The sequence below is a fragment of the Syngnathoides biaculeatus genome, chromosome 15 (assembly GCF_019802595.1).
Source record: "Syngnathoides biaculeatus isolate LvHL_M chromosome 15, ASM1980259v1, whole genome shotgun sequence".
NCBI classification, from domain to species: Eukaryota; Metazoa; Chordata; class Actinopteri; order Syngnathiformes; family Syngnathidae; genus Syngnathoides; species Syngnathoides biaculeatus.
Window position 1 is genome coordinate 6,371,753 of NC_084654.1, and position 20,297 is coordinate 6,392,049.

General features: G+C 41.3%; 1 protein-coding gene across 2 annotated transcripts in view; it reads left to right on the plus strand.

Annotated features, from left to right (window-relative positions):
- The window catches only part of ttc7b (tetratricopeptide repeat domain 7B), a 39,628-nt gene that overhangs the window by 14,759 nt on the left and 4,572 nt on the right, over positions 1-20,297 (plus strand). For both annotated transcript variants that reach the window (XM_061843861.1, XM_061843862.1), the window contains 13 exons: positions 602-680; positions 925-1,100; positions 1,279-1,342; positions 1,446-1,583; positions 4,681-4,869; positions 4,962-5,079; positions 5,187-5,244; positions 7,669-7,741; positions 8,036-8,196; positions 8,274-8,390; positions 8,498-8,595; positions 15,552-15,692; positions 16,635-16,837. In XM_061843861.1, the coding sequence (XP_061699845.1) occupies positions 602-680; positions 925-1,100; positions 1,279-1,342; positions 1,446-1,583; positions 4,681-4,869; positions 4,962-5,079; positions 5,187-5,244; positions 7,669-7,741; positions 8,036-8,196; positions 8,274-8,390; positions 8,498-8,595; positions 15,552-15,692; positions 16,635-16,837 (1,615 nt within the window). The remainder of the gene's footprint in view (positions 1-601; positions 681-924; positions 1,101-1,278; positions 1,343-1,445; positions 1,584-4,680; positions 4,870-4,961; positions 5,080-5,186; positions 5,245-7,668; positions 7,742-8,035; positions 8,197-8,273; positions 8,391-8,497; positions 8,596-15,551; positions 15,693-16,634; positions 16,838-20,297) is intronic.

A 20,297-nucleotide genomic window follows, 5' to 3' on the forward strand; every position in this document is an offset into this window, starting at 1 on the left:
TTTATCTCTTCCTACTTTCTGTAGGTCGAGCTACAACTTCTTCACTCATCTGCACTGGTTTGATTTTGTCTCTGTGTTTATTCCACTGCTGTGGCAGATACGTGCAGCAGTGCCACATGAGAAAAGTTATGGCGTTTGAGTCCTTTTAGAGTTTTATACGTTGCAGAAACTTTAACTGGCGTTCTCGTTTGGGAAACCTTGACATTATGCATAAGCTCCTCCTATTAGTTCACCACAGGTGCATGGGACAAAGATGCCACTAGATGGCACCAAAGGAATGTTGACGCTACGTTTTTGACCTGAGCACAAAACCAGCAAATGTTGCAGCATATAACAATGTTTTTTTTTAACAAATAATAATAATTTTAGAGTGTCCTACTCTATTCTATGCTCTATTCTTCTCATTTTCAATTATAAAAAAGCTCAGTTCAGCAGGAAATTACTTAATATACCATCTTGAAAACTTGCAAGAATAGATTAATTGCTCCTCAGATTTAATCATACATTTGCACTTGCGCACGAGCACACACACTATCCTCTTTGAATTATTTTGAATCTGTAAGATTCTTTACATTGCATTTTGTTTCTTGTCATTGCATAGAAACCTGACGCAAGGCGTTGGGCGATTTCGAGAAATTCTTCGAGCTGTTGAGACCAGAACAACACAGAACCTGCGCATGGTATGGAATTGGCTAAAAGGTTTTGCTTTTGTTCCCTTACAGATTTTTACCAGGCTTCCTGTTGAACTTTACAGCACTCTGTTACAGCAACGGTTGTATTCTAAGTGTTCTAAAAATAGAACTCAGTTGGGTCACACAAATTTAACAGAAGATTTATTAAGAAAAAGTGTTGTGAGTCTTGGATAAGCAGATTGCTCTTTTGGTGCCAGAATATAAGTGTATTTATCTGTGTGTTTGTGTTTAGACGATAGCGAGACAGCTTGCAGAGATCTTGCTCCGAGGAATGTGCGAACAGAGTTACTGGTCTCCTGTGGAAGACCCGCCTACTGTGTCACCACTGGACGATCCCACTCGACAAGGACACATACAAAGCAAGAAGTACATCTTAAGCAGGCGCCCACGAGTGTACTCAGGAGAGAAGTAAGATATCATGTTATTGTTTTGCTTAGAGGAAATAAAGTAGGAAGAGAGTGGCACAAATATGAAAAGCTGCTCAAAATGATGTGTTGTCAAGTCGCTTGTCTGCTTCCTATTCTCTTCTTCCTCACATCCTTTTTAATTCTGCCTTTTGGAATCTCTATGAATTTCTCTTTCTCAGTCTTTTTTGCCCCCAGGAGAACACAGAGGAAGCATTATTGCTGCTCCTCATTAGTGAGTCAATGGTAAGATGAGCAAATAACATACATTGCTTCAAAGTAATAGATTCTAACTGTAACGCCAAAATTGTTTCTACATTCATTGCTTTGTACTGTTTGTGTATTTCAGGCTAATCGAGACGCTGTCCTAAGCAGGATTCCCGAACACAACAATGATCGAATCATTAGTCTGCAGTCTGCCTCTGTGGTGTATGACCTGCTAACTATAGCTTTGGGCAGGAGAGGGCAGTATGAGATGCTGTCAGAGGCAAGTTATATGGTCATGCTACATAACCCTTGCCATAATTATTCAATCACCCACTCAAATAATTGGAATCAGCTGTTCCCATAACTTCCATGGCCATAATTGTTTACAATCAGCATCTAGGAATGCAGAAAAGAATGGGTCACTTTAGGAGCTTGGTGAATTCCAGCATGGAACTGTGACAGGCTGCCACCTGTCACAAATTCCCTTCATTCCTAAATATTCCAGTCTACAGGCATGGCCAAATGTTTTGAAAATTACACAAATATTTTCACAAACTCTACTGCCTCATTTTTTTGTGATGGAAATTTGAATGTATTCCATGATGTTACGAAAAGTGAAGATGAATTGAAATTAATTGTAAAGTCCCTATTTGAACTTCTCAGACACATTTCCACTGCAATTCAGCCCTGACACAGAAGGCCCAACCGACATCATGTCAGTGATTCTCTTGTTAACTCAGGGGCATGTTGATGAGGACCAGGCTTGAGATCACTTTGACATACTGATTGAGTGAGAATAACGAATTTTAAAGGAGAGTAGTGTTTGAAAGCAGTGTTCTTCCTCTGATAACCATGGTTACTGGCAAGGAAATTTGCAATCATCATTGAGATGCACAAAAAGGGCTTTACAGGCAAAGATATTGCTGCTAATAAGATTGCACTTAAATCAATAATTTATTGGATCACCAAGAACTTTAAGGAGAGAGGTTCAATTTTTGTGAAGAAGGCTTCAGGGCACCAAAGAAAGGGCTCAAACTCCATAACTTTTCCCACGTATCATGTGAGCAAAGGTGTGCGTCTCTGCCACAGCAGTGGAATAAACCCAGAGACAAAATCAAACCAGTCCAGATGAGTGAAGTAGTTGTAGCTCGACCAACAGAAAGTAGGAAGAGAAAAACGATTCTTTGTCAGACATACGATCTACAGGTAAAATAATCAAATAAATAATGAATAATAGTGAAAATAATGGGATGGTTTTTGTCAATTTGTAGTGCAAGCCCCTTGTCACATTCCAGGAGATGTTCATCATCATTGTACTTTATAGCTGTTACGCCGAATAATTGAGTGACTTACCTTGGAACAGACAGTTTTGTGCTGATTTATCTTTGATACGGTCAGCTGTCTGTGAGGTCAGCCATAGCTTTAATCCACCGTTTGCATTTATCTAAATTACGCTTCTGAGTGGGACAGCACGCCAGATATCCTCCCAGAAATCCCTCTGAATAGCGCTCGTCTCTATTGCACATTCCCCAGCCACATCGAAGCACCATATTTCCGAATCGGATATATGCAGGACCATACACTCACAATTCAGAGGCTTAAAGTAAGCACGCGCTCTCTTTGTGGGTACAAGATCCCGGATGTGGACAGCATGGGTGGAGTTCAGAAAATGATGCTCACTGATAGGTCAAAAGGGAGCTGTCAATCATTGTCATGGATCCATCCTTTGCATCACCATCAGTGATCAGTGGCACCAAGCAGGTGTGAATGCATCTGTATGTGCAGTGAGGTGAAGACTTTGGAGGATGACCCAGTGTCATTAAGGGCAGCAAAGAAGCCACTTCTCAGTGAGGAAAAACAGGGACTGACTGATATTCTGCAAAAGGAAGAGGGATTGGCCCCTTAGTTCGAGTGAAAGAACTCTGAATGCTTTGCCAAACCAAGAGATGGTGGTCAATTGCTTGTTCCGAACTTTGTGGGAGTAGTTTGAAGTTGGCCTCTTATCCTGCCAACATTATGGTGCACCAGTGGACAACCAAGGTCAATAAATGATGACCGCGTCTAATGTGGATGAATTTGACTAACCTGCATAGATTCCTGACCACAACCCAATGGAACACGTTTAGAATGAATTATAATGGAGATTGAGAGCCAGGGCTTTTCGCTCAACATCAATGTGTGACCTCTCAAATGAACACTGAAATAATTATATAGTACTTTAACTACACTATCACAGTTTCCAAAGCACTTTATGAAACCTCAGTCTGCACTCACACACCAGTGAGCGGGTGCTTCCAGGCAAAGGTGCTGCCAGGTCCACTGGGACCAAAATAGGATTTCTTGCCCAAGGACGTTCGACTTGCCCAAGGACACGTTGATAGTCATAGCCGGAGTTCAAACCAGATGCCCTTGGGTCACTGGATGACCCAATCTACCTACTGATCCACACTTCTGGAAGAGTGGTTAAAAACTTGCCTTTCCATGATAGTTGAAGCACATCACTAAAAAAATGCATGGTTGATTAATTGAAGATGCTAAATTGTTGGTTCGGTGTGAGATGGTCGGTGGCCAAAGGCGGGAGCGGGAAATCGACAGACAGATTGGTGCAGCATCTGCAGTAATGCAGACTTTGTATCGGTCCGTTGTGGTATAGAGGGAGCTAAGTCAAAAGGCAAAACTCTCAATTTACCAGTTGATCTACCTTCCTACCCTCACCAATGGGCACGAGCTGTGGGGCGTGACCGAAAGAACAAGATCTCGGATACAAGCGGCCGAAATGACTTTCCTCCGCAGGGTGTCCGGGCTCTCCCTTAGAGAAAAGGTGAGAAGCTCGGTCATCCCGGAGGTGCTTAGTGTCAGGCCCGGTGCTCATCCCCTGCGACCCAACCTGGAAAAGCGGTAGAAAATGGATGGATGGATGGATGGACTGATGGATGGATGGATGGATGGTGTGAATATAAGCGTGAATTTCTTTGTTTGAATGTGCCCTGTGATTGGCTGTGAAGGTAGGCTCCAGCACACCTGTGACCCTAGTCAGGATAAGTGGTGTGGAAAATGGATAGCTGTACTGGATAGGAGAAATATAGAGACAAGTAAGTAGAGAGGTTCAATTGCTGTGAAGAAGGCTTCAGGGCACCAAAGAAGAGGTGTGTATTATAATAATTAAAATTTAAAACAGTCATCTTAATGGTCTGGAATTTTATCATGTTCTATAAGTAAACTGTAAAATGTTTCATTCCTCTTCTGGAATGGTTGCCTGTGATTTACTGAGACATTATAAATGGGGTATTGACTGGAATAGAGCCTGCATGAAAATCATTACAGCACCACAACATTGCCAATTGCTTTAACTAAATGCCCTCTTTCATGTTCTCTAGTGTTTGGAACGAGCCATGAAGTTTGCTTTTGAGGAGTTCCACTTATGGTACCAGCTTGCACTGTCTTTAATGGCTGCTGGGAAATCTGCTCGGGCAGTTAAAGTTCTGAAGGAGTGCATGCGTCTAAAGCCCGACGACCCCACCATTCCGCTGCTGGCTGTCAAACTGTGTATCGGACCCCTTCACTGGGTAACAAATTGATCTCAGGACAAACTGAAGCATCATCCATGTAGCTATTCCTAAATCACAGCTATTTTTCTTATCAAATCTACTCAACCTAGTTGGATGAGGGCGAGTCCTTTGGCAAAATGGTGATTGACATGGGGGAGAAAGCAGCTGAGTTTAGAGCTAAAGGCTACTTGGCTATTGGACTGGTGTACAGCCTCAAAGCGACAGATGGTAAGGCCATGTGTGAGCTTTTGCATTTAACAACACCATGAGGAATTGTATTATTATGTAGTACTCCTGACTGTTTTCTTTCCTACTGCTTTCCTTTGTCGCTGTAGCATCATTGCGAAGCACCCAAGAAGAGTATCAGAGGAAAGCTTTGGGAGCCTTCCAGAGGTTTGGTGTCTCGTTTTCTTTATCTATTTCTCTTTTCTACCCAATGTACTTTGAAATGGTTTTCAGCACCAGCCATTTTCAGGGTTCGTACGAGTCAGAGAATTTCTGGAATATCATGGGAAGAAACGTTGCCTTTTCCAGGTCTTGGAAAGTCCGGTAAATAACAATATATTGGCTCATGTCATGGACTTTTCACTCACTCTGACTTGACGGGTGCCGTTGTACTCGCAAATCTGCACAGTTGAGCACAACAAATCCCGTGCGTAAAATTTGTTACGAGTAGAAATACATAGACATTCTCAGCGCATATGAAAAACAATCCAGCGTGGTGAACCACAGACTGACTTTTTTTTTCCTCTCAACATGGAAGCACTGGGTCTCCGGATAGTTTACCTGACTCCGCCCCCCTTCAGCTCTTAAAGGGGTACACTCATAATTACAAACACCGTTAAACATGCTGCTTGTGTTATCTCGATAATAATGGTAAAGGTAAAAAAATAAAATAAAAAAAAACAAGTGTTGTTGCTTTAATAAATGTCAGGGTATGTGAATAATTGAAGAAAAAGTGGTGAAAGTGGATGAGATTTTCTCCTTTTTTTTTTTGAGTAAAAAAGATCTGGTCTGATGCCAAAGTAGAAAGTACAGGATGAGATGGCGTATAATGTTAAAATTCCACCTTGGCACAGCCTGATAGAGGATGAAAGCATAGACAATACATTGCACAAAAAGGTAATTCTGTATTTTAAATATAGGAGGCAACATAACACTAACCTTAAAACTGGTTGGTAGCATCATTCAGCTTTCAACATGCACAGCTAAAGATATTCTGCAAGCAATAATTCAGTTTTATACCAAGAAAAACAGATGGAGATATCATTGTTGGTAAAAAAGAAATAAAACAAAGTTGGATGCAACATTTCAAATTTACAGATCATAGTTACCTTGGTTTGGTTAACAATGTATTTTTTGTTTGTTGACATTTTCATTGTAAGTTTACAAAAACACAAAATTGTTCTTAATAATGTTCTGATAGGAATGTAAATGCTGTAATCTGAATCTTTGAATGAGGCATGTAACTTCAATGGATGACACTGATCTGACCACAGTGCATATGTCTGATGTTTCTCATAGCGGTCAGAGAGGGCGCTGACGGCCTTTTGTGTGTTTCCTCAGAGACGTAAAAAATTAGAGGGAATGTTGGTTGTAGGCAAGTTTGAATCCCAAGGCTTGCTTGCATAAAGCCTTCGTAACTGAAGAGTACTCTTACCTTAAGCTCCGTCCGCCGACGTAATGGTACCAAAAGATCCGCGTCATAATAATTTCATAAAGTGCATCAGCGTTGTCATCGGTCACCGGCGGACGGCCGAGCATTAGCCTCGACGTGGAGATGAATCGGGAGGCGAGGTGGTTTTTGGCCTTGTGCGGGGAGGAGAAAGGAGCTCTCCCCACCTACCGGCCACCGGTGTCTGGGCACGAGTTACTTCGCCCGGGATGGGTCCTCCTGAGTATGCTACATACACAAGTCATTTTTAATATTTGATCGGGTTCCTTGTCCTCCACGTCCCTCTGTTGGGGTGACTGTTGTCAGTCAGAAGTGATTCGCATATCGTCTAATATGGCTCAAAACGATAAGGTAGTATAGCCCCGGTCAATTCACTTGCTTCTGAGATGTTCTTTTCTTCAAAAAAAGAGCTTCAGTCTCAGAAGGGCCGTCAGAAAAATCCCCAAATCTCTTGTTCATCTGCCATAGCAGGTGGCTCAGTGTGTTTCTATGACGACTGTCCCAGCGTGACGTCTGTAAATGATGTTGCAGGCAGTATGGCTTGCTCTGGGATGTTGAGTGAGACTTCCACAACTTTGCTCATGAATGACACGATCGCTGCTAATTGTTTTTTTTTTTTTTTTTTGTATAGACTTCTTCTTTTCCTTTAAATTTGTAAAACATTAGAATTTCAGCCTCTCAACATTTAATTTCTGTTCCGGGGAGTATCCTGAGGCATTCCCAGGCCAGCCGAGGGATATACTCTCTCTTGCGTCGCCTGTCCTGAGTCATATGGGCCAGTGTTAAGTGCCCAGAACATCACAAAGGTGTTCACGGGGCATCCACCTAACCTTTCATAAATATTAAAAAGTAAATCGACTTGAATTTGAGGTAACATTCTTCAGTATTTTATGTTTAGTTACAATTTTGATTGAAGAATACGGTACTTTAGGCAAGGCAACAAATCTCAAAAGATGGTTGATGGACACCTGCTTTTTTCTGATGTGAGAATTAAACACTGCAGTCTAAAAACTGACAAAGAAGTGGCAAGAATTAACTTTTCCAAGCAAGAATGAAATTAGGTCTATTGGATTCTCTACAGTAATGTTATATAATAGTCGTTTTAAAGTCATTTTTAACACAAACTTTGTCTCTCTTGACAGAGCTCAAAGTTTGTCTCCAACAGACCATCTAGCAGCCTTCTATCTTGCACTGCAGCTTGCTGTGTCCAGACAGGTAACTGCAACAATTGTATAGGTCACAGCGTACAGGTGAGCTTTGACATAAGAATGCTAGACATAAAGTCAGGGATAAACAAGAAAACACTTTAAAAAAGTTGTTTCCCCAAAATATAGAGAGAACCTGCAGAGTGTGTGTGTGTGTGTGTGTGTGTGTGTGTGTGTGTGTGTGTGTGTGTGTGTGTGTGGTGTGTGTGTGGGTGTGTGGTGTGTGTGTGTGTGGGTGTGTGGTGTGTGTGTGTGTGGGTGTGTGGGTGTCGGTGTGGGTGTGCATGTGCGTGCGTGTGTGTAGATTCCCGAGGCGCTCGGCTATGTTCGACAGGCATTGCAGCTTCAAGGGGATGATGTTCACTCCCTTCACCTGCTGGCCTTGCTGCTTTCAGCACAGAAACACTACCAAGATGGTCTCAATATTATAGAAATGGCCCTGTCTGAGTATCCAGAGAACTTCAAGTGAGATATACAACATAGTAACAACAGCCCATGCAAAGAACAATCTGACCTTGTATTTATCCTTATACTGTCTATAGCTTGCTCTACACAAAGGTGAAGTTGGAGAGCATGTGCAGAGGATCAGAAGAAGCTTTGCTCACCTGCAAACACATGCTGCAGATCTGGAAAAGCTTTTACAACCTTACAAATCCCAGGTATGCGAAGACCCACACATGGATGCACAAGTCTGGCTATTTTGACATTTTAGTCATACAGTACAATTGTGGGTAGTATGGATTAAATTGCGTGTTCACTGTGGCAGTGATTCAGGACGTGGTAGCAGTCTGTTGGATAGAGCTGTAGCGGACCGACGACAGCTCAACGCCATGACTCTGCCAGACTTTAGTGACCCAGATACTGGTAGGTGCACATAAACGGACACACATAAACTGGTCATTCATGTAAAGTTTTACCACCTGGGATCTAAGTGACAATGTTAAAATCCTGTTTGTCTTATGTATTATTGCTTCATTGATTGAGTTTCTACATCTTTGTATATTAACATTTTGATCATTCCCAATGCTCTTAAAGAAGGGCTGACATAGCATAAACCTTATATTGGGTAGTGGTCTAATAAATGTTTCGTTATTATACGTTCAATGGTCTTAATTTTTTTTTTCTCTTTTGTACATACCCACTGTAGGTCCAGTTTTGAACAGGGCCTTCTCCACACTACATGTTTCAACTCCTTAGACAACTATACAATAGGGCTTGAGATAATTTTTATTGCGAGCCACTTTGTAGTTTAAGTTTCTCTCAGAGGGCTATGAAACCATACAAATATTTCATTGCCTCCTCTTGGTCTCTACAGGTAATTTGTCCACGTAAGTTTCATTAGTTAGTGTTAAAATATATATAAGGGGCACGGTGGGTCAGGTGTAGAACTTTGGCCTCACAGTTCTGAGGACAGGGGTTCAAATCCCGGCCCCGCCTGTATGGAGTTTGGATGTTCTCCCCATGCCTGCGTGGGTTTTCTTGACACTAATTGCTCCTACGTGTGATTGTGCGGGATAGGCTCCAGCACAGTCCACAACCCTTGTGAGGATGAGCAGCTAAGAAAATGCAATGAAAGAAAAAATATATATTAAAAAAAAAATATATATATATATATATATATATATATATATATAATTTTTTTTTGTGGGTGTGTGTTGGAGTAAAGAAAAAACGATGCCTGAAATTCTTCATTTTGAATTAAGTTGTGAACATTGCGGTGTTTCTGTTCTTTAACGTAAGGCTCCCAACTTTGAAGAATAATTTCTGCTTACATTTTCAATCTTCAGATAGATGATTAATTTCTGGTCCTTCCTTTTAGGAATTGCTTTTATTGGTTTATTTATTTACTGTTTCTATGTTAGCCTCAGGTTCGTCTTCCTCTCATACTGGTTCGGAACCAGTATCACCCACTTCCCCTTCCACCATATCAACGCTGTCCTCCCCGCTTTCGTCCCCACTGTCCTCCTCTTCTCCCCAGTTTTCATCCCTCCCACTCCTCTTCCCCTGATGACCACCAAAACAAGGACTCACTCCATGAGCAACCACATGACTCAACTTTCTTCCAACTGTAACGTGGCACTAGGTTCACTCAGATTTTAGCATGTTGTGGATTGGGTTGGCCCAAAAGAGCACATTGAATTTGAGCGTAGCGTCATCTCTTTTTCTTTTTTAAATGACATTGGTAAACATTTCTCTCATGCTCTTAAAATAAAACTCAGAAGTTAGAGTTCACCCACAATACCAAACACCTGGAGTACCATCAGTGCCTGAAGCACAATAAGTCTTTCTTGAAGTTTTTGTCAATTTACTCAAATATTGGTCTCCAGCAAAGAGATCTTGTGTGAGGTTGAATTGTAGTCCCTGCACCCTTCATTGGCGGCAGCATTTTCCACATGTCCAAAAAACTTTCCACCTCAAAACGCTGCCCCGAAGTTGCTGCATTTACCTTTATAATAACCGATTACACCACGTCCTGGGTGGTAGATGCATTTACAACAACACACTGCCTACACAGCAGAAGTTATCCCTTATTAATCTCCCTGTGGGAAAAATTGCAACTGCAACTGTAAAATAATTGAATTATAATGTTCAATGGCTCTTCATGCCCACTATAAACACTAGTTTAGTCAGCATCGAGCACTGAGTAAAACAGTTTGCCATATATACGGTGTATATTACTTAACTTTTGTTTCTTAAAGTGAAAGGTAAAGGCCTTTAAAACTTAATGTGCTCCACTAAGGGGAACCTTGATTGGCTTCTTATTTAAACCTCACAATCATGCTCTGTGTGTTTATAAGAACTAACACCTCTCTCGACTGCACGGTTATTTTTTTCTGATTGTCATCTTCTGATTGTCATTATGTTAGACATCTAGTCTAAAGTTTTTGATGCAAAAAGAATGGTTGTCATTATTAGACACAGTATTACCATGTGAGATCATAAGGTTTATAGCATAAGCCACTTTTTTGCACAGGTTCAATTTTAGTTTGGTTCACAATGATTTGTTGTGCTTGACCTTGTTTCTCTCTTTCAATCATTAACAACCGTCTGTTTTTTTCCTCGTTCCTTATTTTTTTTTTTGTTTTGTTTTGTTTTTTTTTAAAAGGCGGCCCTCAGGACGCTAACACGCTTGGTTTTTCTTCCATGTTTTCTGTTTGTAAGTAGCCAAGTAACCTCCATCTGATATTAAGTTTTCCATTTCTTGCTTTCCTCTCATCCATTGGTGTTGCCACCTAGTTTTTGTCATAGTGAGATTGTAATTCATGGCCACTTGGTGACTTTATTAGGTACAATTTGTACAGTAAATCCTAAATTTTCAGCAGCATAGCATAATTCCCCAGAGATGTTCTTAAGGGATTGGCACAAACAAAGGATAATTAAGATCAATCATACAAATTCTGTCCTGACCATCAAATGTTATGACAAACATTTTAGTGGCTCCTGAGTTTCTTTTCAACAGTAGTCTTTTTTTAATTCATGTTCTACCATTAAAGCATGATTAACATGTTGTTATTAATTGTTAAAAATACTTTTTCTCAAACATGTACAACAGTGGTCTCAAACTCAATTCACTTCGGGGGCCGCTGTGGGCACATTCTAACATGCTGGGCCGCAGCCTCAGCAGACATGCACGCAATTTATATGAGAAATATTTAAAAATGTCTATTTATTTATTTTTTAGCACGAAATAATATAAGCAAGGAAGTTGGTGTAAAGAAGTTGTGTGCAAAACATTTCATGAAACTCTCCATGGAAACACAACTGTAACTTTCACTCAATGAAAATGTTTCTCTGCTTGCATCAAGCCTGGTCATTGTCATGTCCCCGAGAGCCACATCCCCACCGTGATTGGTAGGTTCGTCAGCTCTGCACACAACACTGTAATAGTGCCATTCATATCAAACTTCAGGGCCGCACTATCATTTAACTTTCATAGTAATGTGGTGGCCGCAAATGGCCCGTAGGCCGCGAGTTTGAGACCCCTGTTATACAGCGTCTGTCCAGTGGTCTGGCCAGTCTGTGGATATTACCATTAATTTTGGCCAAAGTCTTTTTAATTTACGTTTCTTTAGCTATTTCATGCTTTTTAAATACACCCAACTTTGGTCTGAACTAGATTGGCTGATTACACTTTTGAGGCTCTGAGCAGTTGAACATGTGTACCAAATAAAGTGGCTGTTGTGTCCACCATCAGCTTTTACGAAATAGCAGTAAGCAGCTACAACTAGAGGCCCTGTACAGATTCAGTTATATTTGTTTTAAAGGAATACAGTGACTTACTGATTTAAAGAAAAATGCTTTCCAGTTACCAAATGCCCTAATATAAATTGGGTTTTTAAGGTGCCATGATGAAAAGTCCATTTTAAAAAAAGTTTTTTTTTTATTGGCTGTATTGTATAGGATTTTGCATTGAGTTTGAAGCCATTTGAAAAATGTTGTTGCTATAGTAGATTTTTCGTCGCTCATAGTTCCCAGGTTATACTAATTCTTTAACACACAGATATAATACTAACAAAAAACCCAATTAAAAATATAGATTTTTAAATGACTACCGATTTGAGTTTTTTTGAAAACACATTTTTAACCTGACGGCACGGTGGCTCAGCTTGAAAGTGTTGGCCTCACAGTTCTGAGGTCCCTAATTCAATCAAGTTCTCCCCGTGCCTGCGTGGGTTTTCTCCAGGCACTCCAGTTTCCTCCCACATCCCAAAAACATGCAACATTAATTGGACACTCTAAATTGCCCCTAGGTGTGATTGTGAGTGTGGCTGTTTGTCTCCATGTGCCCTGCTATTGGCTGGCAACCAGTTCAGGGTGTACCCCGCCTCCTGCCCGTTGACAGCTGGGATAGGCTCCAGCACTCTCTGTGACGCTTGTGAGGATAAGCGGCTAAGAAAATGGATGGATGGATGGATGGATGGATGGATGGATGGACATTTTTAACCTAGTGTGGAAAATTTGCACATGGAATAAACAACACACACACACCCAACCATTTTATTTTAAATTAATTTTTTAGTTCATTTATGAGCTTGAGCTTCCAGAAAATATACCACAGAAGAAGACTTTGAAAACTAAAAACTTCAATTTTTTTTGTCCAGGGTCAGTGCATTCCTTTATTTGATTTAGCAGCTTCTCCATGTATTGCTGTTTCAGCTCTAAACATTTAGGTCTGAGTCCATGTTGCAAATGTCATTGTTTGGAAATGCAAGGGACAAAATGGCTTCAAATGAAAATCTATCCAAATGAAACAAACAAACACGCTATGTAAAATGTATGGAAACAGTTCATCGTAAATGAAAGTGCATAGCTCATCATGAGCGTCACTTGTCACACAAGTATAAAATGAAATACTGTAAACTGCAATGTGAAAATTTGACATGTATAGCACTCTACCTTTCAACATTTCTGCTCAATCATCTATCCACATTTGTACTGGCCTCCATCTCCAACTGGCATAACTGAAGCACTTGGTAATTGGTACACTACCAAAACCCCAAATCTTACCAGCAATAGTTCTCATTTCTATTTAAAACTAATCTGGTTACACAAATTAAGACTCGTCACCTAAAAAGTAACTTGTTTTTTGGCATTTTTTAATTTGTTTCAAGTTGATTTTTACTTGAAATAAATTGAAAGAAAATTGCCAGTGAATTAACTTCCACACTTCCCTGGCAATTTATTTCCTATTTATTTTTAACCAAAATATGTTTGAAACAATTGAGACTTGCCTAAAAACAATTATTCTGAGGTGAGTTTATGCAATCAATGGAATCAAATCATTGTTCAAAATATTTTCATTAGGTGGCTTGACATATTTAGTCCTCACCAGTTGGCTGTGTGCAGGAAAACGAGGTGGCTACTTTGTGTGTGCCTGAGATAACCTCACCTGCTGTAACAAAAGAGCATTTGTTTCCTTGACTAATCAGTGTCCAGAGTGATATAGTGTGTATGCATGATAGTGCAGAGAGAGGTTCACTTTAACCTGGTTAATCCAGGCTCATAACACTGAAGTGTGTTGCAGTGTGTGGAAGGGTGTATTAAAGGCTTTCATTCACAAATAGAAAACTGTGTGCCATGGTGAACCGATTTTATTTATTTATTTATTTATTTTTTTTTTGATTGAGCAAAACAAATTTGAAGAAAATATGTATTTGAACACCCTGCTATATTGCAAGTTCTCTCACTTAGAAATCATGGAGGGGTCTGAAATTTTCATTGTAGGTGCATGTCCACTGTGAGAGCGATAATCACAAAAGAAAAATCCACAAATCACAATGTATGATTTTTTTTTTTAACGATTTATTTGTGTGATACACCTGCAAATAAGTATCTGAACACCTATCTATCAGTTAGACTTCTGACCCTCAAAGACCTGTTAGTCCGCCTTTAAAAGTCCATCTCCTCTCCCTTGTATTATCCTGAATCAGATGCACCTGTGTGAGGTCGTCGGCTGCATAAAGACACCACAGACAAAATTGTACAACTGGAGACTGACTAGCCCACACCAGAAACTTATACTTCTTATGGTGCCACTTTTCCTGGCTGTGTGCTTCGGGTCATTGTCATGTTGAAAGACCCAGCCATGACCCATCTTAAATGCTCTTACTGATGGAAAGAGGTTGTTCACCAAAATCTCACATTAAATGGCTGCGGTCATCCTCTCCTTAATACAATGCTTTTGTCCTGTCCCATGTGCAAAAAAACACCCCCAAAGCAGGATGCTACCACCCCCATGCTTCACAGTAGGCATGGTGTTCTTGGGATGGAACTCATCATTCGTCTTCCTCCAAACACAGTTTGTGGAATTATGACCAAAAAGTTCAGTTTTAGTCTCATTTAACCACAAAACTTTCTTCCATGATGCCTCTGTATCATCCAAATGGTCATTGACAAACTTAAGACAGGCCTTGACATGTGCTGGTTTAAACAGGGGAACCTTCCGTGCCACCATGGCGTCTTAGTGTATTACCAACAGTCACCTTGGAAACGGTGGTCCCAGCTCTTTTCAGGTCATTGACCAAGTCCTGTCGTGTAGTCCTGGGCTGATTCCTCACCTTTCTAAGGATCATTGAGACCCCACGGGGTGATATCTTGCATGGGGCTCCACTCCGATTTGAGATTGACCGTCATGTTTAGCTTCTTCCATTTTCTAATGATTACTCCTACAGTGGACCTTTTTTCACCAAGCTGCTTGGCAATTTCTCCGTACCTCTTTCCAGCCGTGTGGAGTTGTACAATTTTGTCTCTGGTGTCTTTGGACAGCTCTTTGGTCTTGACCATGTTACAAGATTGAGACTTACTAATTGTATGGGGTGGACAGGTGTCTTTGTGCAGCTAATGACCTCACACAGGTGCATCTGATTCAGGATAATACATGGAGTGGAGGTGGACTTTTAAAGGCGGGCTAACTGGTCTTTGAGGGTTTGAATTGTAGCCGATAGACAGGTGTTCAAATGCTTGTTTGCAGCTGTATCACACAAATAAATCGTTAAAAAAATCATACATTGTGATTTCTGGATTTTTCTTTTTAGATTATCTCTCTCACAGTGGACATGCACCTAAGATGAAAATTTCAGATCCCTCCATGATTTGTAAATGGGAGAACTTGCAATACAGCAGGGAGTTCAAATACTTAATTTCTTCACTGTAACTTCCCTTCTAATATGTTACAATTAAAACAGCAGTGCACTTTGGTTGGGACTATGAGTACACTCTGGCACATGGCTACTTATCCAAATTAAACTAGACTATATTGCCGTTTCCATACTTGTCAAAAAAACATCTAAGGGGATAATAATGTACACATGTCCTCGCAGGTTCTGTGCATGCGACATCAATAGCAGCAAGCCGTGTTGAGCAGGCGTTGTCTGAGGTGGCCTCCTCCCTGCAGAGTAGTGCCCCAAAGCACGGACCCCTCCACCCGTGGTTGACTCTGGCTCAGATCTGGCTGCATGCAGGTAGTACTTACATGTACTTTTACACTACATTGTAGTATAGTAAATATTTGGTTGTAATGATGGATTTACATTTTACTTTCAGGTTCTAGGGGTTTATATTTGTCTGGCCATTAACCACAGACGTGTTTTCAAAATCATCACACATATAAATAACACAATCTTGGAAGAGTAAGATCATGATTGTTTCCCTTCTGATTACTGTTAACTTAATCAGAGCTGCAAGATAAATCCATCCTGTTTCTGTTGGTCTATGAGATTAGCCAAAAAGAACTGGCCCACTAACACCAAATATTAGCTTTCAATCACCAGGTTTCACAAACTAGACATCAAATAGTATTTGAAGAAAAAGTGATTTGGAAATTTAGCTCCACTGATCTCTTCACGGAACTGGAGTGAGAGCAGGAGTGTCCCACCGCCTCGATTGCCCGCCCTAAGTACCGGGGGCGGGCGGGAGGCCCTGTGCTGTTTTGGTGCACCCATAGAAACCGTCGCTGCTTCACTTCTCAAACATAATTGAAGGTAGCATGTCTATGTTTAAGGATATTCTCATACAGCGGCTGTGGCTCAGTGGGTAGAGTGGGCTGTTCACTTACCAAAGGGTTTCGACTTCAAATCCAGGGTCCCACTGACCACATGTTGAAGTGTCCTTGGGCAAGACGTTGAATCCTATTTGCTCCCAGTGGGCCCATCAATGCCTTGCATGGCAGCAGCCGCCCCCTGGAGAGTGAATGTGAGGCTTTGTAAAGCCCATTGAGCACTGTGATAGTGTTGATAAATCACTGTACAACTCCAGTCTATTTGAATTCCATGTTTGTTTTTAAATTATTTCCCACTAGTAATGAAAATACATTTAGCCATAAAATAATGGCTAAACTGCTGTGGCTTTTTTAACAGCTTTTTGTTTGTCCCTCTAACAATTTCTTTCCATCTAATATCTGACAGCTGAGGTATACATCAGTATGTCGAAGCCTGCTGAGGCATCAGCCTGTACTCAAGAAGCCGCCAACCTCTTTCCCACATCCCATAATGTGCTCTTCATGAGGGGGCAGATTGCAGAGCTCAGGGGCAACATAGATGAGGCAAAACGCTGGTATGAAGAAGCCCTATCCATCAACCCAACGCATGTTAAAACCATGCAGAGACTGGTAATATAACTTTATACAAACGCACGCACACATGGGTACACACACATAAATTGCCCTTAACCTTCTGTGCAACTGTGTGTTATCCGTTTTACCTGAAGAGTTTTCTGGCCCCTATGTAATTAGGCTCACTCATGTGGGATTGTCAGATTACTTCTAACATAATTGGCCTTTTACCTTTTAAGATACTTAAAGTTCTACTAACACATAAAGCAGGATTTTTAGTATGTGTTTAATTTTTTTAAAAAGGCAGCCAGAATGGACCCATCCGTTTTTTAGCCACACGTCATAATGTTGTCGTACATGGATTTTTGCATCTCACGGCATGAAAAAGCATTTGTGTTGGAGAAGAACCAGGAAGTGACATTTTTTACAGTGGTGGGGTGGAGCATTTATATTGGCTTATTCCTATTTTACCAGCCAAAATTTAGTTTTTTCATCGTGTTAGCCAAAATGCCGGCTTGTCGTTTTGCTGGATTTTACCCGAACACTCGGGAGGATAGATTCACTCTTCACACTTTTCCAAAACACCCAGATCGTCGTGAAAAATGGATTGCACGGGTGCAATGGACAAGCGCTTTGTTGGTTCTAAATGACATCTAGGTGTGTATAGAGCTATTGAAAAAATAATAGTTGTGGGGGACTAATTTGTCTCAAACTTCATAGCATATGTAACATGTAAATTTAGAATAAATCCCCTTGGTCAAACCAGCAATATATAACAAAGCACTTGTATTGCGGTTATGACAATTTAATCACACACACAATACAATACAACACAAAACAATAAAATAGAAGTACAAAGACAGTTTAGTAGCGTGTAACACAAGCTAAATAGACGTACAGTCACCAAACTCAAACAACTTCTCTGAAAACAGCATTAATAAAAGCTCCGTCCACGTCCGACAACATAATCCTTCTCTCAGAATGTAACAAAAGATCCGCGTAATATTGCCGGTCGTCGCAGTTAGTCGCCGTTTCACCCGATGTAGAGGTGGGTCGGGCTGGGAGGCTGTCTGGCTGCCTCGTGGTGTCACACTGCTGGCGGGGAGGAGAAAGGAGCTCCCCCCCACACCGGCCACTGGTGTCTGGGCACCCCTGAAGTAATTACTTCGTTCAGCATGGGTCCTCCTGAGTACGCTACTTAGACAAGTCATTTTGAAGTCTGTAGAGGAATCTGTGGTCAGTTAGAAGTGATCCGCATATCGTCTAATGTGGCTCAAAATGATAAGGTTATATTGCCCCGGTCTCTTCACTTGCTTCTTAGATGTTCTCTTCTTGAAAAAAGAGCTTCAGAATCAGAAGGGTCGTAAGAAAAATCCGAAAATCTCTCTTGTTCATCTGCCATAGCAGGTGGCTCAGCGTGTTTCTAATGCGACTGTCCTAGTGTGACGTGTGCAAATGACGTTGCAGGCAATATTGCTGCCACTGCGATGTTGAGTGAGACTTCCCCAACTTTGCGCATGAATGACATGCTCTCTGCTCCTTTTTTTTTTCCTATAGACATTGAAGTGAATAATATTATCTGTAGTTTTCATAACAATATCTATTTTAAAATGTATATATGGATGTCAGTAGACTTTCAAAGTGCCTTTAAAATATTGCCTCATTTACAGAGTGATGAAGGTCTATCCATTCATACAAGTAACCACCTCTTCTATGCAATTGTGATTTAGTACTGAGAGCGACTTTTGTTGCTCAAAGATACTTTGGGAGGAGTGAAATGTGTGCCCCTTCCAACTGCTATGAACCAGCACTAGGCTTTAAATCAGGGGTGTCAATCGTACAAGGCCCGCCTGCAAACCGTTTTAATCCAGCCCACGAGATGTTTTTGTAACGTATAAAACGATGGCATGGACATAAAAATAGGATGTGACTTTTAAATAAAATAAACTGCTCTTCTGATTGCGTCCATTGGATGCCACAATAACAATCGTGTTAGCAAGCAAACTGTTTACAGTGAGTTCTTACCCATTAACAGTTCACCGTTCACTCCCGCATATTTGCAAATTTTGGTCTCTTAAGTTTATTTTTAAACGTATTTTCACAATCATAAAGGTCTTAAAGGTCAAGTGTCAGCCCTATAAACATTCTAAAATACATATTGTAATGAAAAATACATATGACATTCACTTCAATGTCTATTCGAAAAAATAAATATGAGCGCAGAGCGCATCATCCATTCACAAAGTTGCAGAAGTGTCATCCAAGTGGTCACCATATTGGCTGCATCCCGTCCGTGACGTCGCCAACGAAAACAGGCGGTGAACCCGACTATGGGAGACGAACACACCCCTTCGGAAATGGAAGCTCTTTTCGAAGAAGAGAACATCACACAACCGGGTGAAGTTACCGGGGCAATATTTCCCCCCATTGTTTTGAGCCATATTCAGGTGATATGCAATCACGGCCAAACCGCCTCCCCGTCCGATCCACTTCCGCGGGGGAGATGAGCCATCACACCTCATCACAGCCGGCCGGTGTGGCTCATTTTCGGCGCCAGGGTGGCTTATCACGGAGCTGAGCCAGGCTGCTTTAGGGCGTTGTTCATAGCTGCCGCAGTACGCGATGAAGAACACCGTCGAGCCAGGGCGCTTTACTGCGTTGTCGTCGCACGTGGCTGAGGGCGCCATTGTCGGCAGCGTTCTTCAGAGCCACAGCTGTCCGCGAGCCCGACGCCCAGCCTTCGCTGGCGACGGGACGCAGCAGCCTTCGCCGGCGAGCCCAACGCCGTCCGACGCACACATCAACACATTTAGCACGACTGTCATACATACGCGGATCTTTTGTTACGTTATGAGAGACCGATTACGTGGTCCGCTCCAAACTATTTTTTTTTTTAATAGCTGTATACACACATACCTGTCATTTGGAATACACGAAGCTCTCGTCCTCTGCACCCGTGCAATCCATTTTTCACAACTAACCGGGTCTCTTGCAAACTTATGAAGGCTAAATCCATTCTCCTGAGTGTTCAAGCAAAGTCCAGCAATGCAACGAGCTGGCATTTTGGCTAATACGAATGAACAACGAGATACCTTCCCAGAGGTAAAACTAATAGAAACAAACGAGTCCACTTGAGGGCGGTCCCGCCATGTACGTCACTTCCTGCTTCTTCGAAAACAAATCCCTCGAGAGGATTTTCATAGTGGGAGTTACAAAAAGCTGTAAACCTCAAAATCATGTTTTGTGGTGAAAAAAACTAATGGGTCCATGACAGCTGACGTTTTTTCATTAATAAGATCCTAAAAATCATGCATTTCATGACAGTGGCCCTTTAAATTCTATTCTAAATAGACAAGGCACCACATTGGACATGGCACCTTACAATGTGGTGCACCTTATGCGTACACTGAGTTCCAACATTTGTAATTGTGTGGCTTGACCAACAAAGGAAACTTAAACAGACTGGTTACACTGTTAGCATCAATGCCAGCAAGTGTTTTAGCTTGTATGTAAGCTA